This window comes from Falco cherrug, chromosome 1, assembly GCF_023634085.1.
Source record: "Falco cherrug isolate bFalChe1 chromosome 1, bFalChe1.pri, whole genome shotgun sequence".
Taxonomy (NCBI): domain Eukaryota; kingdom Metazoa; phylum Chordata; class Aves; order Falconiformes; family Falconidae; genus Falco; species Falco cherrug.
Window position 1 is genome coordinate 55,462,044 of NC_073697.1, and position 23,974 is coordinate 55,486,017.

A 23,974-nucleotide genomic window follows, 5' to 3' on the forward strand; every position below is an offset into this window, starting at 1 on the left:
TGGATATACCTCTCTGATCAACAAACTGAACTCTGAGTCCCATCCCTCTGTTGAGGAAAGGAAAAAATCATATTTACTTTTAAATTTACCCTTTTCCTTTATACACTCTCATCAGCCAAGCTTTACCTCGATCTGTGTAACATGGCTTTAAATTGCAAAAGTTTTCAGAAGTGGCAGGTGTGTAGTTGGAAGCTTGTTTGAGGGTGTATGAACATCTCTGCTAGCCTTATTTGTGACTGTTCTGAGCAGGAGCCACTGGTTGTATGCAGGTAAGCTGAATTATAAGCATGGTTGGCTGTTTTCCTCCACAAACAGAAGGTGATCTCAAGTCTGGTTAGGACAGAGGGTAGGGTAGAGGCTGAAGTTTTAGGAATAATCAGTGATAGATGATTGGTTTCCCCTTTCTTTTCCCTCCACCAACAAATGTGATAAGCTATTTCTGCCATCTCCACTCCTTAGTTCTTGTTCCTGAAGACTTGGCCTGATGCTTGTATTCGTCTTCCTACCCTTGGGGTTTTGTGCATTCCTAGGGGAGGGAGGATGTTGCAGTAGTATGCCTCAAGTACGTCTTTGGTGTGTAGACAGAAAACTGAGCAACAGGAATATCTGTCCTGTAGGAGGAGAGATCCTTTTCTGTCCTCTGTTGTGCTGTCCAGAGGAACCAGAACCAAGACACTGGAAGAGCTGGGCAAAAGCCTTGCAATAGGAATACGCTGTATTACAGAAGAGTTCCTTCCTTTCTTTCCCTCTTGTTTCAATAATTTATTTTAAGCCCATTAATTCGAGGAAATTCTGCTTCTTAAATACAGTATGTTATTGTACTACTTTTTATTCCTCCTGAAAGCTTAGTCTTCACAACTGCAAATGACTCTGGCATCCAGATGTAACCCATGAATCCTGCTTTCTGAATAGCCTTTCAAAGGCCTGTTTGCATGACCTCTGTAGACTTAATGAACAGTAGTGATTTAAGTTGGCTATTCTGGATAGTCCCTCTAGGTTTGCGGGTACCATAGCTTCATGAATAATTGTGCCAGTTCTTGAAGTACACCTAGGGAATGCTTTACAGATGGTTGAAAAGGGATGGAAAAGAAATCACTGCCAGACTGTTGGGTAGCTCATCTTGCCTTGAATATCTACCACAAAAAGACTCCAAAACTGGAGATATTCAAGATGACTGACAGTTATGACCATGATACCTAGACACCAAACGTACATTTTAAAATCTGAAAAAGAAACAACAGATAAATGGATTGAGTACTGTGGTATTCAGCAGTTTAGGCATTTACACTGTATATGGTCAAAGTTAAGAATGGGCACTGATTTACTTAGCATAATTTTGCACGGATATTTTGGGTTTCTGTAAAATGCACTTCCAGCAAACTGAAAATTATTGATTTCCTTCCGCTTCCTTTTTCTCACTGAAGTAATTCTAGACATCTAAAAGACATTAAAGCTTTCTAATTATTTTTTTACTGGAAGTAAAAATAATAACGTAGGTTTTCCAAGCGGAACATACTGGAAATTCATTCAGTACAAAAAAGCAAATAATACAAAAAAGCCCAACAAAACAGTGGTTTTTGGACTTGAACAGCTTTCAGAAGTATTTGCAAGGAGACCCCAACCTGTACATTAAAGAAGTCCAGTATGTTTTATGTAATGTTGGCATGAAAATGCAAAGCTATGAGTGAGGGGAAGATGTATATCAGGTATCATGTAACAGCAGCAAAGAGATTTCTGATGTTTATCAAACCTTGAACACCAGAGATTATTAAAACATATTCGTTGGCAATAAAGAGTAGATGTTTAGTTTGAAAGGAGAAATGGAATTTGTTGCTTTTCTTGCAGAGGTCACGAATCTATCAGGAATGAGTCCTCCTTGGCAGTTTCACTATTTTGCTGTTTGCCTTGGGGAACAGAGATTTGGTCTGATTTTAACAGCTACTGCCAGGCCCCTGGCCCCCACAGGCAGCTTTCTTGCATCTTTTGAGGCCCACCTACAGCAGTTGTACTTGGACATTGGAATGGAGAGACCCTCCAGCCACCACAGCCGCAGGGTGTCCTGATCCTTGCATGGTAGATTGCTGTCTTTGATGGGTGAAGTCCGAGTGTTGGCCAACTGTTGCTATTTTTTGCCTTTAAATGGAAGATAGCTTTGCTTAATATACCAAGCAAAAGAAAACATACCACGTAAAAGAAAGGGGCAAGAAAGTAAAGTCATGTTAGTAGTTGGTAGTTGCTGCAATTAGGAGAAGCATTATGAGGCTGCCAGGCAGTGGTTATACATTCATATTTAGAGGTTTCATGTCAATTTGATTTTAATTTTAGGTACCAATTTCTTTTGTACCTTCACAGTTGCAAACCTTGAAAATAAACTACAAAATTGCAGCTGTTCTCTGGCCCTGGATGTTCAAAGTGTTGTGCTCAGCTAGTTCAACACAGCTGGATGAAGCAAAACTTCAGATGAGATTCATCATGCATATATTTTCATAAAAATCCTGTATTTTAGTATCATAGAATCACAGAATCATTTAGGTTGGAAAAGACCTTTAAGATCATAGAGTTGAACCATTAATCTAGCACTGCCAAGTCCACCACTAAACCATGTTCCTAAGCGCCACATCTGCATGTCTTTTAAACACCTCCAGGGACGGTGACTCAACCACTTCCCTGGGCAGCCTGTTCCAAAGCTTGACAACCCTTTCAGTGAGGAAATTTTTCCTAATACCCAACCTAAACCTCCCCTGGCACAACTTGAGGCCATTTCCTCAGCTTCAATGAAATCTGCTTCTGTGTCTGAGTAGGAAGACAGCTGATAAATGACATGGGGAAGGTAAGAATTGAGGCTGTAACTCCAGTACCACTTTGTGTCTCTAGATTCTTGTGTATCAGAAAAGCATTGGATCCAAGTCTCACTATTGCTCATTTCCAGTTACTTCTTTTTGTCCTTGCCATCTGCTTTAGATGCAGTGAGAGAAGAAAACTAGAAACAGTCAGCAGTTATCACAGTATTTTTTCAGATAGTCATCTCTGAACATGCGTGCAGGTACACTGATTATGCTTTAAGTTACCTATACTGGTTTATACTAGATTATGCTGGCCAGGTAATTGACCCTCAGACATGCCTTTTCAGGTGGACAGGCAATGATGCACACAGGTTTTCCTCATTTTCTTCTCTGCTACCCTCACTCCATCCCAAAGGTCCTGTGGCACGTTGCATCAGACAGTTCCCTGGAGCTGGGTCCCTTGAATAGCCAACACTGCTATTCCTGAAAAACAAGGTTATTTTCTCTACAGTCAAGTCAAAACGTAGAAAGCTGGCATTGGGTAACAGTGCCCTGAGATATCAAATGTGATCAAAGGGATCCCATGAAGCTTAGAATCTGCAGGCAGAGAAAGGAAGGCAGGATCTGTGAAAAAAGGTAGTGTCTTTTAGTAGACCATAGTACAATATCTTAGCAGGAACACATAAATAGCTGTTTAAAAGCATTTGTTGTGCCATGGCTTAACACACGATTGCCCTGACAGCACTCAGGAAGGGCAAAGGTTTATTCAGCAGTGTTCGGTTGTAGCTGATGGCTGTACATAACACATTAAGGGCTTATTTCTCTTGGAGCTTAAGCTATTTGCAGTGTTCCTTTAAATTACCCCAGGGTACTTTTTGGGTATGCTGCTCAGGAGATAATTCAACTTTATTCATCTACAAATTTCCTGGGTGGTGGTTTGTTTTTGTTTTTTGTATGCAGGGTGATAAGCTTTAACAGTATGTCTAGTGAAAAAATATACTCTCCCATATTAAATGCTCAGGTTAGTTTCTTTGGTGGTCCCATTGCTTGGGCCCCTCTGACCACCATATCTGGTGTAGTAGTCCTTATGACTTATGAATTAAAGTTCATGTATTTCTTGGTTTACTTTAAGCAGTTTATTTGGGATGGCTGCCTTTGAGATCTTCAAAATCTGTAGTCAGACCGTGTACTTCCCTTAATGCTTTATCATGTTCTGATAATCACACACAAATAAACCAAACTTAGAAAACAGCATGTTCTCCTTAGTTGTGAATTCTTGACCGTTTTTGTATTTTGCTGTAGAGCTCAGTTGTGGGGCAGCAGCCGCTGGGGTGTGCTGAGAATGGAGTGTCCAGTTTCCCCATGAGGATGTCCTGAGGGAAGTGCTGTGGCAGTAGCTGCGGTTTCAGGGTTCCTTAAAATCTGTGTTTATGTGAAGTCATGCTCTCAGAATTCATCATGTGAGTGCAAATAAAGGTCACATTTGCCTTTGTGATCTTCATGACCCGCCCTCAGTTAGACAGCACAACTATTGCCAGGAGGCTCTGTAAGAAGGGGTAGGTGCCATGGATGCAGAGCTCGGGTTGCAGTGAGAACACTGCTGTTGTGATGTTTCTTTCCTTCTTGTCTTTTTTGTATCTCTTTCCCCAACCCGCTCTGTGGCAACTTTTATATTGACCAACTTCATAGCCCAACCAACAAGGCAGAACAAGGTAAATAACAGTCCTTTCCATCACAGCAGAAGGAACCATGCTTGGCTTCTTTTCACGGTGTCTTTCCCGTCCTTGTGTTTTTACCCATCTGACTTCAGATTTCAAGGTGAATTCCCAGCAGTTTCTAGGTGTGCTTGGCTGCACTTCACTGTACGTGAGCCTTGCTTTTAACCCTGCTCTTGGTGAGCTTTATTAATCAAAAACGTAAAAAGTGGGTAGCAGAAGAAATCATGAAGCTGAGGCCCAAACCCTCACAAGCCAAGTGCTGTCATCTGGTAATAAAAAGCTGTGGAGACAGGAGGGAAAGGAAATGTCCTCTTCCTTGGCCATAGCATGGCTGTTACCATAGAATATGGCATCGGATAGGCACTCTCTCTCCAAGATGGGGTGAAATATGACATCTGGCTGACATCTGGCTGTGATTTCATCAGCGTTGGAGCCAGTGAATAGCCTGCAAATGCTTTGGGCTTTTTTCCCTCCCTATATTCTGTCTTCATTGCTGTAAACAAAGCCATCTTACTCGGGGTGTATCTTGAATCTGAGAGAAAGCACATAGTCTGATTGCTCTCTCCCCCAAAGACAAGGATGTTGACTGAGCCCCCATTCATTTAAATGTTTTATTTGTGCCTTCAGGGATAATGACCTGATGCAGCAAGGAGAAATATCAGAACCTACTTAACTAGTGAAGTCATCGGGTTAGCCTTGTGCTCATGCTGCCTGCACCCCTCCCACCCCCCCGTGGTTTGCTTTTGCCTGTTGGTTTGAAGGCTGCTCTAGCTCATGTTCTTTTGTGTGGTCCCCTCCCGTTATTTTCTTCTCTTTCCCTGTTATCATTCTTCTTTCCTGTTTACAGTGTCTCTTCCCTCCTTTTACATCATACCATGTTGCAGGAAATTTAAGCTCATTTTAAAAATTTGCAGAAATAAGATACATCGTCCATTCTGTACCCAGCATGAAATTTCACTACCTGCCGAGGACCTGCAGTGCCATTTTATATTCTGTGCTCCTTGCATTTGTCTTTCATTATAGACAATATGGCCATTCCTGTTCGGGGGTTTTAGTTATATCCATCATACAAATGGTAGTAATACACTGCATTGCATAAGAAGCTTATAAATGTGGTTGGAATTTGTTACAGGGCAAAGATCTTAAAAAGCAAATAATCTGATGGTGAAAGACAGGTTTAAGAAAATGTCAAAGACAATTTCTTGAGTAGGGCTCCTGTACTTTGGTTTTCTCAAAGAACTGCAAGCTTTTAATTTTAAACATTGTGGGGTTTTGTATCTGGAGGATAAATGTACTCACAATTTGATTTGCTTAACACATTTCATTTATTTTGGGCTTGTTTTTTACAGTCCCAACCCCACCCCCAAATTTCATGGTGTGATTTTGAGGTTTCTTTTATTGTTGCTTGTTTTCAGTGTATTAATGTAGATTGAATGTGCTCGTGTTTTATATGAGACTAATGATTGTAACTATTAAACTAGTAGCAAAAGATTTTGCTGGATGCCAAAAATGCTGAGAGCAGCTCTCTGAAAAGATAAATGGAGTATGTTCTTTCCTGTGCCCAGCTTTCCCTCCACACTGTCAAAGGAAGGTCAGTTTTATCGTACCAAAGTGGTGTAAGGTAGCGGTATCAAAGTTGTGCCCTATCCTCTTGCTCTAGGCACCTGCAGTTTTCCAGCCTAGTAAGCCTGGCTGGAAGCAGCGGGATCTAAGCACCTTGGCAGGGACTGGGCACTTCCAGCTAGATCTTCGGGGTCGGGTACCGAACATCTTCTGGCAGGCTTAGGTATTACCTGAAGATGGCTCAGAGCCACGTTTGGGGTTCCTGGTCTGTTTTGTGTAGTCACAGTGTGCTCCCAACAGACCCCTTTTCTTCACAACGGTTTTAGGGTGGGTTTTGCCTCTTTGTTGAGGGAGCAGAGCTGTTGTTGGGGGAGATGCATCTCTTGCTTGTTGATTGCCCAGAAAAGAAGCAGATAGAGGCTTGGCTTTCTTTGCAAAGACAGTCTTTGCCCTCTCTGCTGAGCTTTTCAAGGTACTGCCTGTCAGGCGTTCCGGGCTGCTGCTGCTCCCGGCAGGCCTGGCCCTTCTCCCGGCGCATCCCTGCAGCCCTGCCTTCGCAGCGGCACGGCTTCACCTCCTGCCCGCCTGCGGGGTTCCCGCCGGTTCCATCTCATCTTCTCCGCGGCCCCGTCTTGTGCCTCGGGGCTCGCACCGCGCCACCGGCCGTGCCCACCGCCCACCCTGCCGCTGCCGGCCGCCCGGGGGGGGCGGGGGTCGCGGCTCCCGGCCGGCGGGCGGGGCTGCCGCTCCGCAGCCTCCCTGCGCGGGGGCGGCCAGGAGCCGGCGGGCCGGCGGGCGGGTAAGTCCTGCTTCCCCCACCTCCTCCCAGGGTCGCTCGCTGCCCTTGTTTCCCCGTCTGGCGTTACATTTTCCTTGGGTGAGGCTGTTGCGTGCCAGAATCCTGCTGGGGGCTGTATGCAGCCTTGTCTCCCCGGACTATGGGGGGGGGGGGGGGGGGGGCTTGCGTGCAGTGCTGGTGTGCGGGCATCCTTCACCTTCCAGAGATTAAGCATCCTCAGTTTCGGAGTGAATGTGTCCTTCCAAATCTACTGATTTGGAATCTGCCATGGAAAACAATGTTCTCTGTCATTCTGCTGGATATACAGTAAAGTATATTGTGTAAACAGTTAAACATAAATATACAGCAAACCATATACATATATAGTAAAGTATACACAGTAAGGCACATCGGATAAAGAGTAAAACATAATATATGTGTCTGTGTGTGTATATGCATGTATGTATATATAGATACACACACATATATGGAAAGTTCGCAGCCTTTCTTGTGTAAGTTCTTTCCTGGTGGACTTGAGCTGAATATTTTAATGTTTCCAGCTGCTTGTGAATCAGTCAAGATCCATTGCTTATATATGAATAAATTATCGCCACTAATGATTTATATAAAATGGAAAAATGAGGGAGTTAGGAAGAAATGTTGAGATTAAACAAAAGGCTTCTAGGAGTCTGTATTGGAAAGTGCTCAGAAAAGCTGTTGGGAAATATATATGTATTTTTTTAGAAATCTTGCAATTGATTCTGGAGCAGAGAAAATTTAAACATTCCAGAAAGGAAAAAGGCCACCTGTTTGTCTGCAGCTGTTCTGCAAAACAGTGCCGTGCTGCTGGCAACTAATAATATCTCCAGCTCGCAGAAGTGGCGTGCACTTGGCATTTGATTCAGCGTTCTGTACAGACATACAGCTTGGCTTGCTTTTGTTTTCCCCAAGTTTATCTGTGTATCTCATCTAGGCCACGCAGCAGCACATCTGACAAACGATGGTTCCACAGTGATAAGCTGTGGGTCCGATCTGCAGCATGAATACAGTGAGAGTATTTTGTATACTATTGTGGCAGATGAAAGGAATGGAAGTGGGCCAAATTCAAGCTGTTTGCCATTGCATCTGATCAGCAGATCCTATGGAGAGAATTTGCCTGCTGTGGATATTTGATTCTCACTAGCTTGAACTGTCTTGTGTGTTGGCAGTGCTACCGTGTGAATTTGCAGTGGCTTTCCTGGGTGTCTGTCCTGCACAACTGCCAGCGTCTGTGGGTATTTTTTACAGGGTTCAGGATTTTGTGCTCCACTTTGTGAGGAAGATGACTTAATGCTGTACAGTGAACATTCTTTCATAACACACAAGTTACCAGCTTCTAAAAAAAGCAAAACACCATGATTGCAAGTGAGCAGTATCTTATTTCTTCCTCGCTTCCTCCACCTTCATGGACGTGTAACCCTTCTGCCTTCCATTCTCTCAGCATTACCTGCAGGTGGTCGTGGCAAAGTGATTTTGTAGAGGTGTCTTGTCAGGTTACACACCAGAAAGGGTGAAAAGCTGACGGTGTTGAAATGCAGTTGTGAGAGCAGGAGCAGGTTTCCCTTCCTTCCCGTGCATCCTTCTGACTCAGTTTTCAGGGGGTCAGTGCCCTGCACCCCTGTTGGTCTGTCCCTGCTCCTCCCTGGCCCTTCTTGCTGGTTCGTGGCTGGCTTTGCCCGAGTGTATGTAATGTTTTGTGCGTTGGTTAATTTTTCAGTTCTGAAATACAGTATAGCAAAAAAGTTACATTAATAACTTCTGCATCTAATAATTACAGGTAAATGACATTGCCTATAGCGCTGATCTAACAGTAACTGTCAGGACTCTGCTTAGGCAAGCAGAAAAGGGTTGGGGTTTAACCTAGCAGTGTAGCTGTCCTGTGCTTGTGTCCTCTGTCACCACACTGAAGCATTTCTCTTCTCTAAGCAGACTGTTTAGAGTTTGTAATTTTATAGATAAATCATAGATAAAATTTTATAGATACCTATAGAATATATAGATATAAAATTTTATAGAAAAAAAAAAGATAAAATTTGCAAAAGAAGTTTAGACTGTAACCTGTGAGCTTGCTATACTTCTGGGCATATGAAGGACAAAAGCCAGAAGAGGATTTTTGATTAGTGATGTGGACTAAAACCAAGAGGAGCCAGCATGAGACAGCAGCAGGTCCTCTGGGGCTGTAGGAAGTGATGTGCTGACCAAGTGACCAGTCCTCCATCTGCTCCAGCTGTGCACCTGCAGCAAGTAACGGCTGAAAGACAGTATCGTCTCCATTTAATGTATAGAGGGAGTTGTGCATTAGTGCCTTGTAGGGGCTGACAGAGGGACTGAATTCTGGTCGTGTGTCTGCTGAGACCACTGTAAAAGATACCGCCCTGTTAGCTGAGGCACAGCAGCTGGCCACGCTGCGATCCTTGCTATTGCAGTGTGACCTATTTGCATGACCTATTTAACTCTGCCAAGTTGTAAGGAGCTGGGCATGCACATTAGGTGCATGTTTTCAGTCACTTATTTAAAGTAAGGATGTTTTATATGTGTTCCTGCTTGTAAACTTTTTTTTTCTTTTTTAGTTTCCTCAACAGCAACAAAGAGTGACACTTTAGGACAGGTGACTACAAAAATTGTGTAGTTACAGCTAACAGATGTGGAACTGTAATTTCTCTCAAAAAACATAAGCAAAATTTTCTGAGAACTGAAGAAAGCAGGACTTGGCCAATGCAAGGTGTAGTAATCCTCAAAGAAAGCTTTGTTGGGAGCTCAGTCTTAGTGGTAAGACTCCTTTCCCTTTTTAATGGCTTAGCAGTGTTTTCTGCAGTGTCTCACTAGAACTAACAAATAGGAATTTCAACTGTACTGGAGCTAACTAGGAAAAGTTCAGTTTTGCAGTAGTGTGAGATACATTTTTGGCTTGGGGATAGCCAGCCTAGGCAGGTTTACCTGAGTATCTGTCGCTTGAAAACAATTTTGTTGTTGGTTTTTTTTTTTAATCCTTTTAAACAAGCTACATTTTTAGGACCATTGGGAAATAAAAACTATGAGATTGTTAACAAAAGCAAAAACCTCTTTCATTGCTCACTGGTTGCATTTTCTTGTCACGCATGGGTTTTTGTGCCCATACAAGATACCAGCTTTCTGAGGATGATGGTGTTAATGGTTGTTGGCAAATGTTGTTCTTATGATGACCATCAAAATAAAATCATGTACGAAAACAGGCATGGGGTGATGACACTGTTGGGTTTTTTTTGAGAAGTGGGCATTTGTCCATCAACAGAAGAACTGAGTTTCCAAACTACATGGCTGCCAAATGGCTGATATTTTTGTTACTGTTTATCATAACTTGGACATGAACTTTTGGCATAAAGATGGGTGCAATTAGTTCCCCCTCCTTTGATTGTTTTCTAAACCTATTAGGTTACTGTGTCCTGTATGTCCTGTGTATTTTTGTTAGGAAATTTTGTTAGGAACCTTTTTTTTGGAATGCTTTTACATTTTTATTAGATTTACACATCGCTCCACCCACCGTTTGGAAGTGACCAGAACTGTCCTTCATGAAAGACTAAACACGAGAGTTATTCACGATGCAGTTGGAAAAATTATAATGCAAACAGTGAACCAGATGGAGAATTTTACAAGCATCTTTTCATGTCATGAATGATGCTGTCTCTCTTGGTTATGGGCTCTCTGCTCTCTTGACTGCTGTTCCTTTCCCCCTGGCTCCCCTCCAGAGCTGTTAAGTTTCAGCCAGGGAAGAAAGGGAGATTTGGAGTCCTCTAAATTTCCATGTCCGTGTTTTTTTGCCTTGTGGCTGGTGACGGCGAGCTTTGTGTGTGAGAGCGTTGGCATGCAGAGGGCTGCAGCGATTAGCATGCCGATTGCCGCGTCCCGACAGAATAAACAGGGCTGCTCTTGCCGGGCTGTGGCTATGCCACCCAAACAAAGGCCTGAGAGCAGATGTGGGGAGAGCCCTGCTCATGAATCCTGCTGTCACACAGGGTGGGCAAGAGCTGAACACTGCCCAGGCTCCTCTGCTTCCCAGTTATTACAAGAATGGAGGTCTTTGCCACACACTGTGGCTTGCTTCACATGGCAACTTACCTCCACTTGGAGTTTTGAGAGACCCTGGAGGATATCAAACTGTATATTATATCTTTATTTGTCCACATATGTACCATTGCAGTTGCTGATCTAGCAACATACGTTTCTATAAACTTGTTGTCTGCTGGCCTTCAAGATTTAACTGCATAAGAGTCACTGGTTCTAAAAAAGGGGGGCAGTGCACATGCATATGTGTAAGCAGGTTTAAAACATATATTAAATGTATATGCCTACAAACAGATTTAATCCCTATGGTGCAAACCCATGTGTCGTTACTCGTATTTGGTTTGAAAGAGGCTTATATCAGTTTGTGCTTAATCTCTTAGTTACTGATTTTTATTTTCTGTACTCTGAAAAATGTAAATCCTCCATAAAAATTGTTACAGAATTAGTGTTGTTTCTTCTCATGGTGGTCATGTAAAGTGTAGCTTCAAGCATTTTATCTGGGGAGAAGGCATCTCTTTTCCCAGTGGCTTTTGGCTGGATAAGGTTGGAGAGGCAAGAGACCAGTTGTGTTAATTAGGAATAACTGGCTTGTTTATGTCAAAATACAAAATATTTTCTGAACAAACTGCTTGCTTAAATGGTGGTGGTGTGGGCTGTTTCATATTTACCCTTCCAGCTCCCTTCAGAAATCCAGCCATTGCTTTTCTGCCCCGTAACACAGAAGTTGTGTTGGCAGGCTGCAGCAGTAGGTGGGGAAATTAGCAGGGCTTTTTCAGTTAAAGAAGTTGCCAACATCTGGGTTTGGAAAGAGAAAAGTCAACAAGCTTGTTGCAGTTACAGATCTTAAAAAAAAAAAAAAAAAAAGTTTTATATTTATCTGGTTTTCAGACAAAACATATACTGACTTGTTCAATTATGTGATTGGAAATGCCTTTGGTTCTTCATGTAGCTAACGCTATGACTGTGAGCTGCTAGTGAGTCAGGGCAAGATTGGTTCGGTAGGGTTATTTTTTTCAATGAAGAAGAGTTAAAAGTTCTTTTGTTTTGGGTTTTTTTTTTTGATCTCTTTTCAGGATAATATCATCTTATTCTTAAGAGGCTGCAAAGAGCTGGGACTTAAAGAATCTCAGCTTTTTGATCCTGGTGATCTGCAGGACACATCAAACAGAGTAACCATCAAGTAAGTACAATAGCAGTTTGCGATTACAACCTCAGATGCATGTGATGCAATAGCAAAAATGTCATAGAACTGTCATTTGTATAAAACAAATAGGAAGCTGAGGTTTGGGAAACCTTCAGCACTGAGAAGAATACATTGTTCCCTTCAGCAGGCTTTGTCTAAGGGCTGTTACTTTTCCCAGAGAGATGAACCACAGCTCTTTTAAAATACTGTTTTAGTTAAGCAGTGAGATTCTGTGGGACTTAGGGTTTTCGTGAATCTAAATTGATGGCATTCTTTTTTTGTCTGTCCAACTAATGAACTATGTAGGCTGGGGAAAAAGGTCACAGCTCTGTTATTTCAGATTAAACTGTTTTGAAGGTGCATTATAGGACATTTATAGGCCTTTCAGACTTTACAAGGTGCAGACATGAGCACAGTCTGTTTATTTTCTAACAAGAGCTATAGCTTGGGACATGATATTTGGGCTGAGGGTGTCTGCCTTAACTGTGTGGACTGGAAATGCCCCAGTTTAGATACAAAGCCACACACCTACTACCATAGAGATTACCACATGCATATTGAGAGGGTTTCCTTCCTAATAACTAATTTGTGGGGTTTTTGGGGGTGAGGTGATTTTTTTAAAATCTCCTTTTAATCATCAGCTTTTTAGCCATGGCATGTGCACATCCCTCACTGCAGAGTACTAGGTGCTCAGATTCTAATGCTTGTATTTTCAGCATTTCAGCCACAAAGTGATTTAAAATACAGATGTGGAACTGGCATAGAAAGTATTACTGACTTGCCTAAGGTCACACAGAGCAGGCTTGAATCAAAGTCCATATAGTCATAGACCGAGGTCTTAAATAGGAACTGTTGTCCCTTTCAGGGAAGGCTTTGTCATCATGGACTAGAAGAACAGAAGCAGTCAAACTGTGTTTTTCTCTCATTTATATTAATGTCAATCAAGCTCACCACCCCCCAAAAGCCAGAGCACTCCACACTTTCACAAAATTAACAAAATTGGAATTGGTGTTGTTTAGAAGTTTTCCTGAAATTTTTGGGTCAGTTGTGTAATATTAAAAAAAACTGTTGCTCTCCAGACAAGCAAATACTGATGAGTTGATTGAATGGCCTTGTTTCATTTGGCCAAAAGGATGTGGCCAAAAAGATCTCTGATGAATTCCTGGTCAGACATACTCATTTTAGAAAAGTATGTGGAAACACTTTACTAAATTTCAGCAGCATTCTATTCTTTTTCCCTTCTGGCAGTGGGAGCTGGGCAAGTTTTCATGCTATTCAAGCACTGTCTGGGAAAATTCAAAGATTCTGAAAATCGAATTGGCCACTTTCCTTGTTTTAAGGAATGGCCTCCCACTTTTTGCTCTTTTACAAGTTTCTGGCTCTAATATGAGGTTCTTCTCACCTGTGAGAGGGGGCTATGTAAAGCCTTTTTTCTAAATCTGGTAATATTGCAACGAGAGAGGTTCTTCAAGACGTCCTGTAAAAATCATGACAATGAGTGGCTGGGGAGAGTCACAAAACAATCCCTAATCTCCATATGAAACAAGGAAGAAGGGGTCTTTCTGATAAGAAGCTTGATCTTTTGGGGTTGAGGATGATGGAGTACCTCAGAGGAGGCAGGCTGAGAGGCTGGGACTGGCATGGAGCTCCAGGAAGAGCTGTCCAGCACGTAAGCAAGTTAAACCAGGAGTAATAAACTCTGTGGATCTGGCTTGGCCCTCTGCTGAATATGATGCTAGATAGACGTGAAGTGTCTCACTGGCATGGATTATTTTTTTCCCCATCAACTCTTCAGAGAAAGCAGCTGTGGAGATGAGCCAAATGTTTTCCTAGCACTGTCCAAGTTCACGCTGAGTAACTGAGTTGAGGTGTACAAGCCAAGTCCATGACTGTTGTAGAGAAATATTTTCAAGACTGTCTTCTGCTAGCTAGTTCCCAAAGCATGAAGGTGATTTTTTTTTCCCTCTTTGAAGACTTTTGGGTTATTTTTTAAACTGGTAGAAATGGTATTTGTTCTGTGGTAAAGGATGAATATGACATTATTGCGCATGATTAAGATAATGACATTTTAAACAATTTTTTTTCATATAGATGTTGATTGAGGTATGCATTAGATCTATTTTTTTTGGATCATTCAGCTTATAAAAGTTATGAGCTAATGCTGTAAAGAATTTCTTCCTGACTTGTTAAACAAGATTCTTTTCCACTGCTATTTTATTAAGGAAAAAAATAGGACTTTTGTTTTTCTAAGTATGTGGTATTGGTGGATAAAATTGTGGCTTAAAAAAGATGTTATCAAAAATGCTTTGTTTTAGCATTGCCTATATTCAGGCTTTTGTTGTTCTCACAGATGCAAGTACATTTATTTTGAGTTTTGTTAGGTAAACTTTAATGCTGGAGTGAATTTACTGTTATAGTAGAAGGCAATTCCATTATAAATAATCAAGAGATGATCATTACTGAATCTGAAGTAGTCTTGATTATTTTTCAGCACCTAAATGTGATCTGCATTTCCTCCATTCTTCAATGATTTCTTTGCTGAATTTTGAAATGTTGTTTGCACAAACTTTGTGCTTTGTTGTTTGTAACATAAAATTTCCCCATTTTGATGAACGGTGAAAAAATAAATTGAGAAGGACACCAATGTGCAGTCTGAGTGCTTAAGTGTACATTAAAAAAAAAAAACCAAAACATTTTCCGCAGCAGGTTCTGTTGTAAGTGGCAGGATCTTTGTTGCTTCCCTCATCTACTTTCTTCTTTGTGATGCTTGTTTCCACAGAAGTGTCTGCTCTATTTCATTAATGTTTGGTGATGAGTCCCTCAGTCTCCTATGCATGTTCAGTTGCTTCCAGAATCTGTATGGCTTGCACAATTTATCACAGAGAAGAATCTGACTGTTGGATTACTGCAGAACACATTCTAGCAGTGGAGAGTTTTGTCTTCTTTTTTGAAGAAATCAGCAACTGTTTAAAGGAAATATTTTTGGCGCTGTCCTACTTTACTGTGGGACCATTATAAACACATTTTCTTTTTGTACTTCCAGAATTCTAATTTAATGATTGAAGTAATGGTGACAAAATACTCCCATGTTATGAATAAATTAATGTGTGAACTACATCTTCTTAGCTTTCATGTGTTTCCAGCCAGCAGAAGCATTCTGCAGGCTTTTGTTAGGGAAAATGTGATCTGTTGCATACATGCTCTTGGAAAGTGTGTCTGATATCTGATTATTTTTTTTCTCTCTTTTTTTTTTTTTGTGTGTGTGTGTATGTGTGTGCAACCAGGAACACTGACTGTAGTAGGAAGCTGAAAAACGTAAGTACATCACTTGGAGTATTTTTTTCCCCTCTGGTTAATCCTATATTTAGCCTGAGCAAGAATTGTGTCAGTAAAAACAGCACAGATGTTTCTTCGCCCACGAAGCTATGCTTTTTAGCCTTTCATGAATATATAGGCATAAAATCTATTTGCACAGAGCATTTAAAATGAAGCAAAATGATCATTACATCTGGATGCAAGTCTTTACTTTTAGATTTGCTAGCTTTCTTGTTCTTCCAAATTGTGTTTCATCAGAAAGGCTAGTTCCATTTAACTTCAATTTATTGTTAATTTAAACTAATGGTAATGGATCCTATAATTGTTAAGCGGAAAAGAAAATCGCTAAACTTTGCTGGTCTCAGGGTTGGTTATTCTTCCAAAGCCTAGTAAGCTGTCTGTCCCTAGCTGAATGCTGCTGTAAATTCAATTTTGTACTTGGCTCACATCCCTATAAACTGCTAGGAAATGCCAAGACCTTCTCCTAATAACTTTGCAAGCCAGTACTCATGACTGCAGGTAAAAAATATTAAAAAAAAACCAAAACCACTGACACCCCCCCCCCCCCAAAAAAAAAAAATAAAATTACTTCATCCTATCTTTCCCCTCATCATTAGAGTAGTATCTTCTGTATCCAGCACAGAAAGTTGGAGGGGAGGAGTTCAGCTTTAGCATTTTAGGACTCTTGTGGGCACTAGCTAAATATGTTTGTACAGATTTATTGTTTTAAAGGTAAAGGTTCAAAAGTATCCTCCACAAAGTGCTTGTAGGCAATACATGCTTTCCAGGTGCATGATCCTGCAACCTCAGCTGGCAGCCAGTCCAAATTGCTTGCAAACGTAACATTATTTGGAAAAAAGTAAAAAAAAAAAAAAAGGGGATAAAGAAAGGAAGAAGAGAGAAAGTGGTCAAATGCTAGCAGAAATAAATAAAAATACCACAACCTTCATCAGAGCACTGAATGGCAAAATGAATTGGATAGTTTCCTGGTTGCTAGGAATACTATATTTGCAAGTGTTTTCACTTAACTTGAGAACATGTATTGTAAGAATTTTTTACATAAATTTGTTGAGTAGTGCTGGTTGAAGGAAAACAGCTCAGATAAAGGTTGTTTCAAGGCAAAAAAAAAAAAAACCCTATTGGCAAAATACCTCCTTTCCCTCAGCACAGTAGTATCAGTTTGGATGTAATTTTAAAAACAAGGGGGAAATTTCTGAACTTTATTAAAAATGCTATTCAGTTATTTCATGGCATGTATGTTATTTGTAAACTAAAGGGAAATATAAACTATTTATATATAAAATATATTTTACATGATGCACCACAGTTGTTTTTAAGCAGGGGATCTGTATGAGATGCTGTATCCTTTTCTGGCAGCTGGAGTGCTGTGTGTGGTTTTAGGCATCACACTTAAATGAAAAATGGGGATATTAGAGCAAGTTGATGAGAAAAGGCTAATCAAAAGTCTAGCCTATATGACTGAGAAGAAAGCACTGAAGGAATGTGGCTGCGTATTTCAGGGGACAAAAGTCTGACAGGTGTCTGTCCCCAGTGTCCTCTTGGGACTTCTCCTTGTCCTATTTCTTCAGTTCATTATAGGGTATGAATTATATGGCCCTGTCCCATCAAAACGTAAAATACTATATTTCAGTTTATTTAACTTTTTTTGAGACAGTTAATGGCAACTATTATTTATTATTGCTTGCACATCTTTCCCACATCAAAATATTCCCTGTTTGTTCTGCAATTAAATACTTCGCAATGTCATGGAATATGCCTAAATAATGAACGTTAAATGAGAAAAAGCTGTAATTTCTAGATGATGGTTTGGCATTTTCAAGCAGTTCAAAACAGTGAACTGAATTGCCTTTGATGATCAGTTTCCAGTCCAAATTGCTGCTGCACAGGTACCATTAAAGACGTTGCTTTAAGTGGAGACATATGTGGTGCAGAGAAGGACTGTTTGCTTCCATTGCATGTTATAAAGGTCAGCGGTTTTGGAGGTGTTGGATTTGACCATCCTGAGCATGTTAATTTCTCCTTTCCTAAAACAAGTGCAACGCCAGAAGTGTCAGATCAGATTTCTTTGCTAACTAAAGGAGTGAGAGGGTATGTAAACATTTGCAAGAGCAATTCTTGGCTCTTTTTCCACACTAGTTTTGAAGTGATTTATGAGTTATTGGAGAGACATCAAGTCAGAACTTGAATGAAACCACTAAGTCTTTCTTCTTTAGTCTGATAGAAACAACCAGATGCTCATGGCTTTTGATTAATCTTGAGCTAAGCATTTCTTAAGCTAGCAGAAGCCTTGGAAGTAGATGTTCCCGTGTCATCTGGTTAATTACATTAAGATGATTAAAAATGGTACTACCTTTTCTGTCCTTGAAATAGGCAGGCAGACGTTTGAGATGTTTTATTTATTCCATTAGTCTTAATGGTTTTAATTAATGACCACTAGTATTGGTACTCTTCAGGGACTTGTTTCCTCTTGGATTTACAAACATTTATTTATAAATAAGTGTGTCTTCTAGGCAGTTTCAAATATTTTGCGTAGAGTTTTTCTTCAGATTTATTTTTGCTGTTTATTTTCAAGACAGACGTGACAGTTTCATTTTTTCCTAAAACTATGAGGAAGATAATTTGTTAAGTTATATATTCTGTAGGACTGTTTAAATTTGCATAGTCACCTGATGTATTGGTATTTAACTACTGGCAGACACTTCTCTTTCAATTCTGATTTATAACGAAATCTTGTGCTGCTGTGCAGTTTTGAATAAATGAAAGAAGTTGAAGGGAAGTAAATTTAGCTAAGTGACTGTATAGATGGCTTCACTTAATTCTTATTAACTTCTGCAGGTATTAGTCACCATATATTGGCTAGGGAAAGCTGCAAACAGCTGCACGTCATATAGTGGATCAACCCTGAACCTGAAGGAGTTTGAAGGTTTGCTGGCCCAAATGAGAAAGGTATCTTTTTGTTATGTTTTGGGAATGGAAATTTAATTCTAATTATTACTCCCATAAATCACCTGTTTGTTGCTAAATATGAGAGAAGTGGCGGGCTAGAGTACAAATTACTTAGTAGACCCCTACCTCCTTCAAAAATGTTTCTGACTCTGCCAAACCATGAACACAGCTTTCTTTGGCAGCCAGCTTTGTGGTGGTATCAGTGATGCAGCATGTGATGTCAAATGGGGCTTTATAATTGTCATGTGGCTCTGTCATCTTCATTTCCATATGTTTTGGATTTAATTATTTTCATTTATGACACCTTACAAAAGTAAGGTGACAGGACTCTCAGGAGCAGAGATTTTTCTTCTTTAAAACATTCAGTCTCCCGGGCAGCCCTTTTTTTCTTTTTTTGAAGTTGCAACATAAGCCATCAAACCAAAGTATCTAAATGAAGCTGAAGGGTAGAAGGAAGTTATGTTTCACCAAGGGCACAGTTACCACGATTCTGTGTTTTGCCAAGCTCTGAATTCTGGCTGAAATCATATTTGGTGTTTTACAATGAGCTTTCTGTTGGAAAGGAGAAGTTGTGATTGCTGTAGAGTGCTTTGGGGACTCTTAGTTGAGCGCTCCAGTGCCCCAAACCTTGACATGAGACACTTCACCTCAGCAATGGTTGGTGTTTGTATCCAAGTATGCGTTTACTGAGGATGGAAGGGGCAAGGGACAGGCATGTCAGAAGATGGCAGCACCCAGTGCTAGCATTGCACATGTTGGGCATACTGCTCATGAAAGGCCATGCAGATATGTTCTCCAGCCTACAGAAAGCTTCATGCCTGCTGCTCCCTCCCCATCTCACGTAACAGCCAAGTCACCACAGGCAGTAGGGTTTGGGGACCATGGGAGACTCCTTGCTCATACTCTCCTTGAGCTCTGCTACTGCATGTGCACCAGCTGCAGCTCTTCATTGTGGGATCTCAGAAGGCCAGCACCAGATTGCCACTGGAGAGGAAGAAATACTTGGCTGTCTGACAGCAGTTCCTACACCCTAGTGTGACCAGTGTGCCTTAAACTAGGCAGGTAAGATCCCTGTTTGTGAGCCCAGATCCTGTGAACAAGCAGGTGGAAATGGAGAGGAGAAGAGAACACCCTGCTTCTCTGTAGAGCTTTATTTTGGTCTTCATTTGAAATGGTCTGCACTAATCACTTGGGACTTCATCACTCATGAGTGATAGGACTGAGCCTAGGCAATAAAGAAATGAAGTTAATACTTGAGTTGTTTCCAAATAGAAGATGTGGGGAAGGTCCCCCGCTCCAAAGAGTCTGTAAGGTGAAACAGAGATGGACAAGGGAGCTAGCTCAGAAAAATTGCCAAAGTGCAGGTTGTTCTGACATTTGTGCTGCATGGTATCATGGTTTGTTTTTTAATGTTTAATCTCACAGCATGAAGCTCCTCTTTTTCCAGGTGGTGCTTGCCCGCGAAACTAGTCATCAGAGCATTTTGGAGGTCCTATCTTGAGCGCTTTTGAGGGATGAAGTAGGCTGGGGCGGAAAGGCAGTGTTCTCCAGGAGCTGATGGTAGTGGAGCACCTGGCTGGGCGTTGCAGAGCGCTGCATGCAGGTCAAGGACAAAAGCAAGAGTCTGAGACTTGATTTGTTGCAGATGTTGGAGCTGGGAGCAGAGTAGAGATCTCATAAAAGCTGAACGCTATATATTCCTTTAATGTAAAAACAGAGCACTTTGCAGTCCTGAAAAGTCTTGTTTAGGTGGTGCTGTTACAAGGGACGTTGGTGACGTACTTTAAGATCATGTCCCTACTCCTGTACCCCTGCAGTATTTCCCACTGGCAATTGTGGGCTTGTCTGTTACTGCATTTGAAGAGGATTTGGTTGTAAAATAGAACATGTTAATCATGCTGTGCAATGCTCTGATGTTCTTTATAGCTGAGCTCGAGTGATGAAAAGGCACTTTATCATATTCTCTACTGGCAATTTTTCCACAGAATTTAATAATTAAATTGACAATAAATTCAGTCTGGTTTAGTTTTTCTGTTACAAATCCTCTCTGCCTTTTTTAATAAGCAAATCAAAAGGCACCTTGGATGTAACTTGTCTCGGACTCATCTTTTTATGCTTCTCATACTGAAAGGGATATAATTTCTAATTTTTCATAATTCATGCTACTCTGTTTTTAATTTCATTAATTATTTAGTTACGCATTCTTCTTTACTTTTAAACTGGAAATTCCCAATGACAAAACTTCCATGGCTTTTTGATTATATGCAGTGGGTGGAACTTCCTGGAGAAATACATCTTACATTTGGCAATCACACTTTTACTACACTCGGTGACATACTGTGTTTTTAATTAGATGATATGAAAGACTAATGCGCTATTGTCTGTCATGTTATGGTGTTATCAGTCTCACAGATAACCACTTTCCCATTGATAACATTTGGGAGATGACGTTTGTTGAAGGCAGGACAAGTACCCCTCTGTGAGACAGCGCAGGGCTGGGAGAGTAGCTTTGCCAAGGGGAACGCTGTAAAGAACTTGTTTACAGAGGTGTAGGATCCCATCCTGGTGCGTGCCTCCTAATTCCTGGTGAGCGGCATGCAAAATTAACATCAACAGGCCTCTGAAAGTAGGGTCTGCAGAACTCATTAGTTCACAATTGGACTGTTTTCAAACTCTGGGAGATAGTGAATGCGGGATGGGGCGCTTTGCCTGAGTTTAAGTCCCTGTAGTTGCTGAGCAGTTCAGCGTCATTCAAACACAGTAATTTAGGAAAATGGAAGTGTGCCTGAGGATTGAGAATAGCTGATTGGTATGAAGGGATGAGAGGATTAGGGAATTTGGATTTTTAAAAAGATTTTTGGATCATGTCACAAACGGGATTTTGATAGGATTTTTAGATTTGTTCTTGGATGTGTGTAACTCATGCGGTTTTCAGGGAGACAGATCTCTGTTGTCTAATGTTTCTATCAGTGTTTTAGTTCACTAAGCAGGATTGGGGAAGGAAATTACATAGGATTCACTTCCAACTTTGTTAGATGTGTTTTGTTTTTAGAAAATACTTCCACTTCAATTTGCAGTGAGGTTACTTAATGACATTACCACAGTTTAGCTTGGCCTTAGGCGACCTTTGCCGCTGCCCTTAATGTGGTATTTTGGCAGAGTAATAGTGAGTGGCACTAATTAAAACTTCTTCCTGAAAAGTCTACAGGACGATGGGTCTGATCTCTGTTGGCTTTGAGCCTCCCTCTTCTCCAGCACCGAGGCTTTGCTGCATTACTGCAGGGCTCTCCTCCCTCTACCACTTCTCTAGCGAACCCGCTTTCTTGTGCATACGGTGTTGTTCTTGATTGATCTTCTCATTGGCAGTATTAGTAACGGGTAAAACCTTAGCAGTCAGGGACAGTAGGAGCTGTGTTCAACACAGCCGTTGAGCTGTTGTGCTCCAGCTAGTGGTAAGCAGGGGGTGCTTCTTAATTAGAAATTAATATTCAAATGCTTCTGGGGAAAAAAAGAAAGGGAAAAAAAATCACATTCCAGCCTCTTGGGTCGCAAAATGTCAGTCTGATAATGGCACTCACATTTCTGACTTTACTTACTGTCGGTGGAGAAAAAAATAGATTTATCTTTAAATAAACGTAGTTATTTGTGTTTTTTCTCAGCCTGTACAATTGTAATTAATGTTAAGACACTCTCTAAAACAAGGGATTTATTATAATGCAAGGGTGAGGATGGCTTCTATTGACCTTTTCCTCTGCTGGAGTTTCAGTGTTTTAGTATGTGCTGCTTGCACTGGAAAGAATTTATAATCACAGGGCTGTCAAAGACAACCATTGTTCTCCCTGCTCTGAACATGTGGGTCAGCTACAAGTGCTTTCATATCCCCCAGAGCCAGGAGCTGGCAAAGAGTAAAGAGCACAACTGAATTCTTCTGAGGCATCAGGAAAAGCATTTTGCATATTTTTCATTGCTGATTGCTTCAGAAAGACATCCCTCTTTCATAACAGGAATTTCTCTTCAAGGTAGAGGGAGACTGGGGCACACTGCTTCATTATTTTGCCGAGCTGAAGCAGCAACAACAAATGCTGTCTGCTGGTATCCTGGCCAGATACAATAGATGGGCAAGAGGAGGGGGGGGGTGTCTTTTGGAAAGCAGCAGACTTAAACCTGATGCAGGCACAATGTTAAAATCCTAGTGCCTTTGCCTGTGCTATGGACTATGGACAGCAAGTCAAGTTTCAGGTTACTTTCAGTTTTGATCGGTTTATTGCTTGCCTGTTGCAACTTTTTCTGTTTATCGTAGTAATGGATTGAGCGGGGTTTCCTCTTAATCATTATAAAATTGGGGTTTATTGCAAGCTTGCACTTTTCTTTTGAAGGAGAGAAGCAAGGAAACCCTTTTTAGGGGAGGAGATTTTTAGCATTTGGGAAGACGTGTTGTTGTCTGATGTGTAGCGGATCTCACGGGTATGCCAGTGGCTTCTTTACGAAGAGGTACCTGCTGTACTTCTGTGTAGGAAACGGAGGATATTGAGAGCCCAAAGCGCAGCATTCGTGACAGCGGCTATATAGACTGCTGGGACTCTGAACGCAGCGATTCCCTCTCCCCACCTCGCCACGGCAGAGATGATTCTTTTGACAGTCTGGACTCCTTTGGCTCCCGCTCACAGCAGACACCATCTCCAGATGTAGTTCTCAGAGGGAGCAGTGATGGTAAGTACTGGTCACAGTGCAGCACATGTAGAATGTTGTGACGCATAAGTAACGTTGCTGGAGCAAATGTCCATTCGGAAACTGGACACAGCCTCTGAATCATGCTAATCCGGTGGGAGAACTTCTCTGTGAATGCTGATTTGTGCTCCCTGAGGTTTAGATGACTTTGCCAACAACTTACTTGAAGTCTGTTGCAGTTAGCTTAGCGCAGCATTGGAAAATGAGTTACATCATTGCCATGTAATTTTATGATGGGAAGGGTGCTTTTCTGGGTTCTAGTGTATGAGGATGTTATGCAGACTCGTTTTAACTTAGGAACTAGGCTGGAGCAAGAAATAAAAGTGCAGGAACAAGGGAAATACTGAAGTGAATAAAATGTTTGCCTAAGTAAACCTTGGGCAGATAAATCACAGAAATATCTTGGAAATGTCTGATACCTGACAGTGTTTGAAGTCTTACGTACAATATTTTGCCAAATGTCATATCTGTTTTCATGGTATTTAGAAAATGGGGTAAATTAATAGCTCCGGGCATCAAAGCTGTGCCCGTCTTTGTACAGCTTTATGTGAGGACATGCAGCGCTAGGTTTACAGAAGGGGTGCTGCTTCTCTGCCTTTCTTACCCGATTCCCAGAGGCTTCCAGGGGCTTGTAGGCACAGCATGCTGTCTGAGGAGCTAGATGTGGAGGGTGGAGGTGTGGAGCATGCAGTTAGGTTACCTGTTGTGAGCAGGATTCTGGTTCAGAACAAAGGGATGCTTGATTGAGGCTCCCACTGTGTGGTTACATTCCTGATGAATGGATGAATCAGTCAGACTTCATCATCAGATGAAGTTATGTTCCACACATGAATCAGTTCTCCTTAGTAATGTTACTTAT

At 41.3% G+C, this 23,974-nt stretch overlaps 1 protein-coding gene across 1 annotated transcript in view; it reads left to right on the forward strand.

The window, feature by feature from the left end:
• The window catches only part of LIMCH1 (LIM and calponin homology domains 1), a 181,435-nt gene that overhangs the window by 93,832 nt on the left and 63,629 nt on the right, over positions 1-23,974 (forward strand). The window contains exons 4-7 of the mRNA XM_055723513.1: positions 11,996-12,102; positions 15,390-15,420; positions 18,277-18,387; positions 22,902-23,097. Coding sequence (XP_055579488.1) covers positions 11,996-12,102; positions 15,390-15,420; positions 18,277-18,387; positions 22,902-23,097 — 445 coding nt within the window. The remainder of the gene's footprint in view (positions 1-11,995; positions 12,103-15,389; positions 15,421-18,276; positions 18,388-22,901; positions 23,098-23,974) is intronic.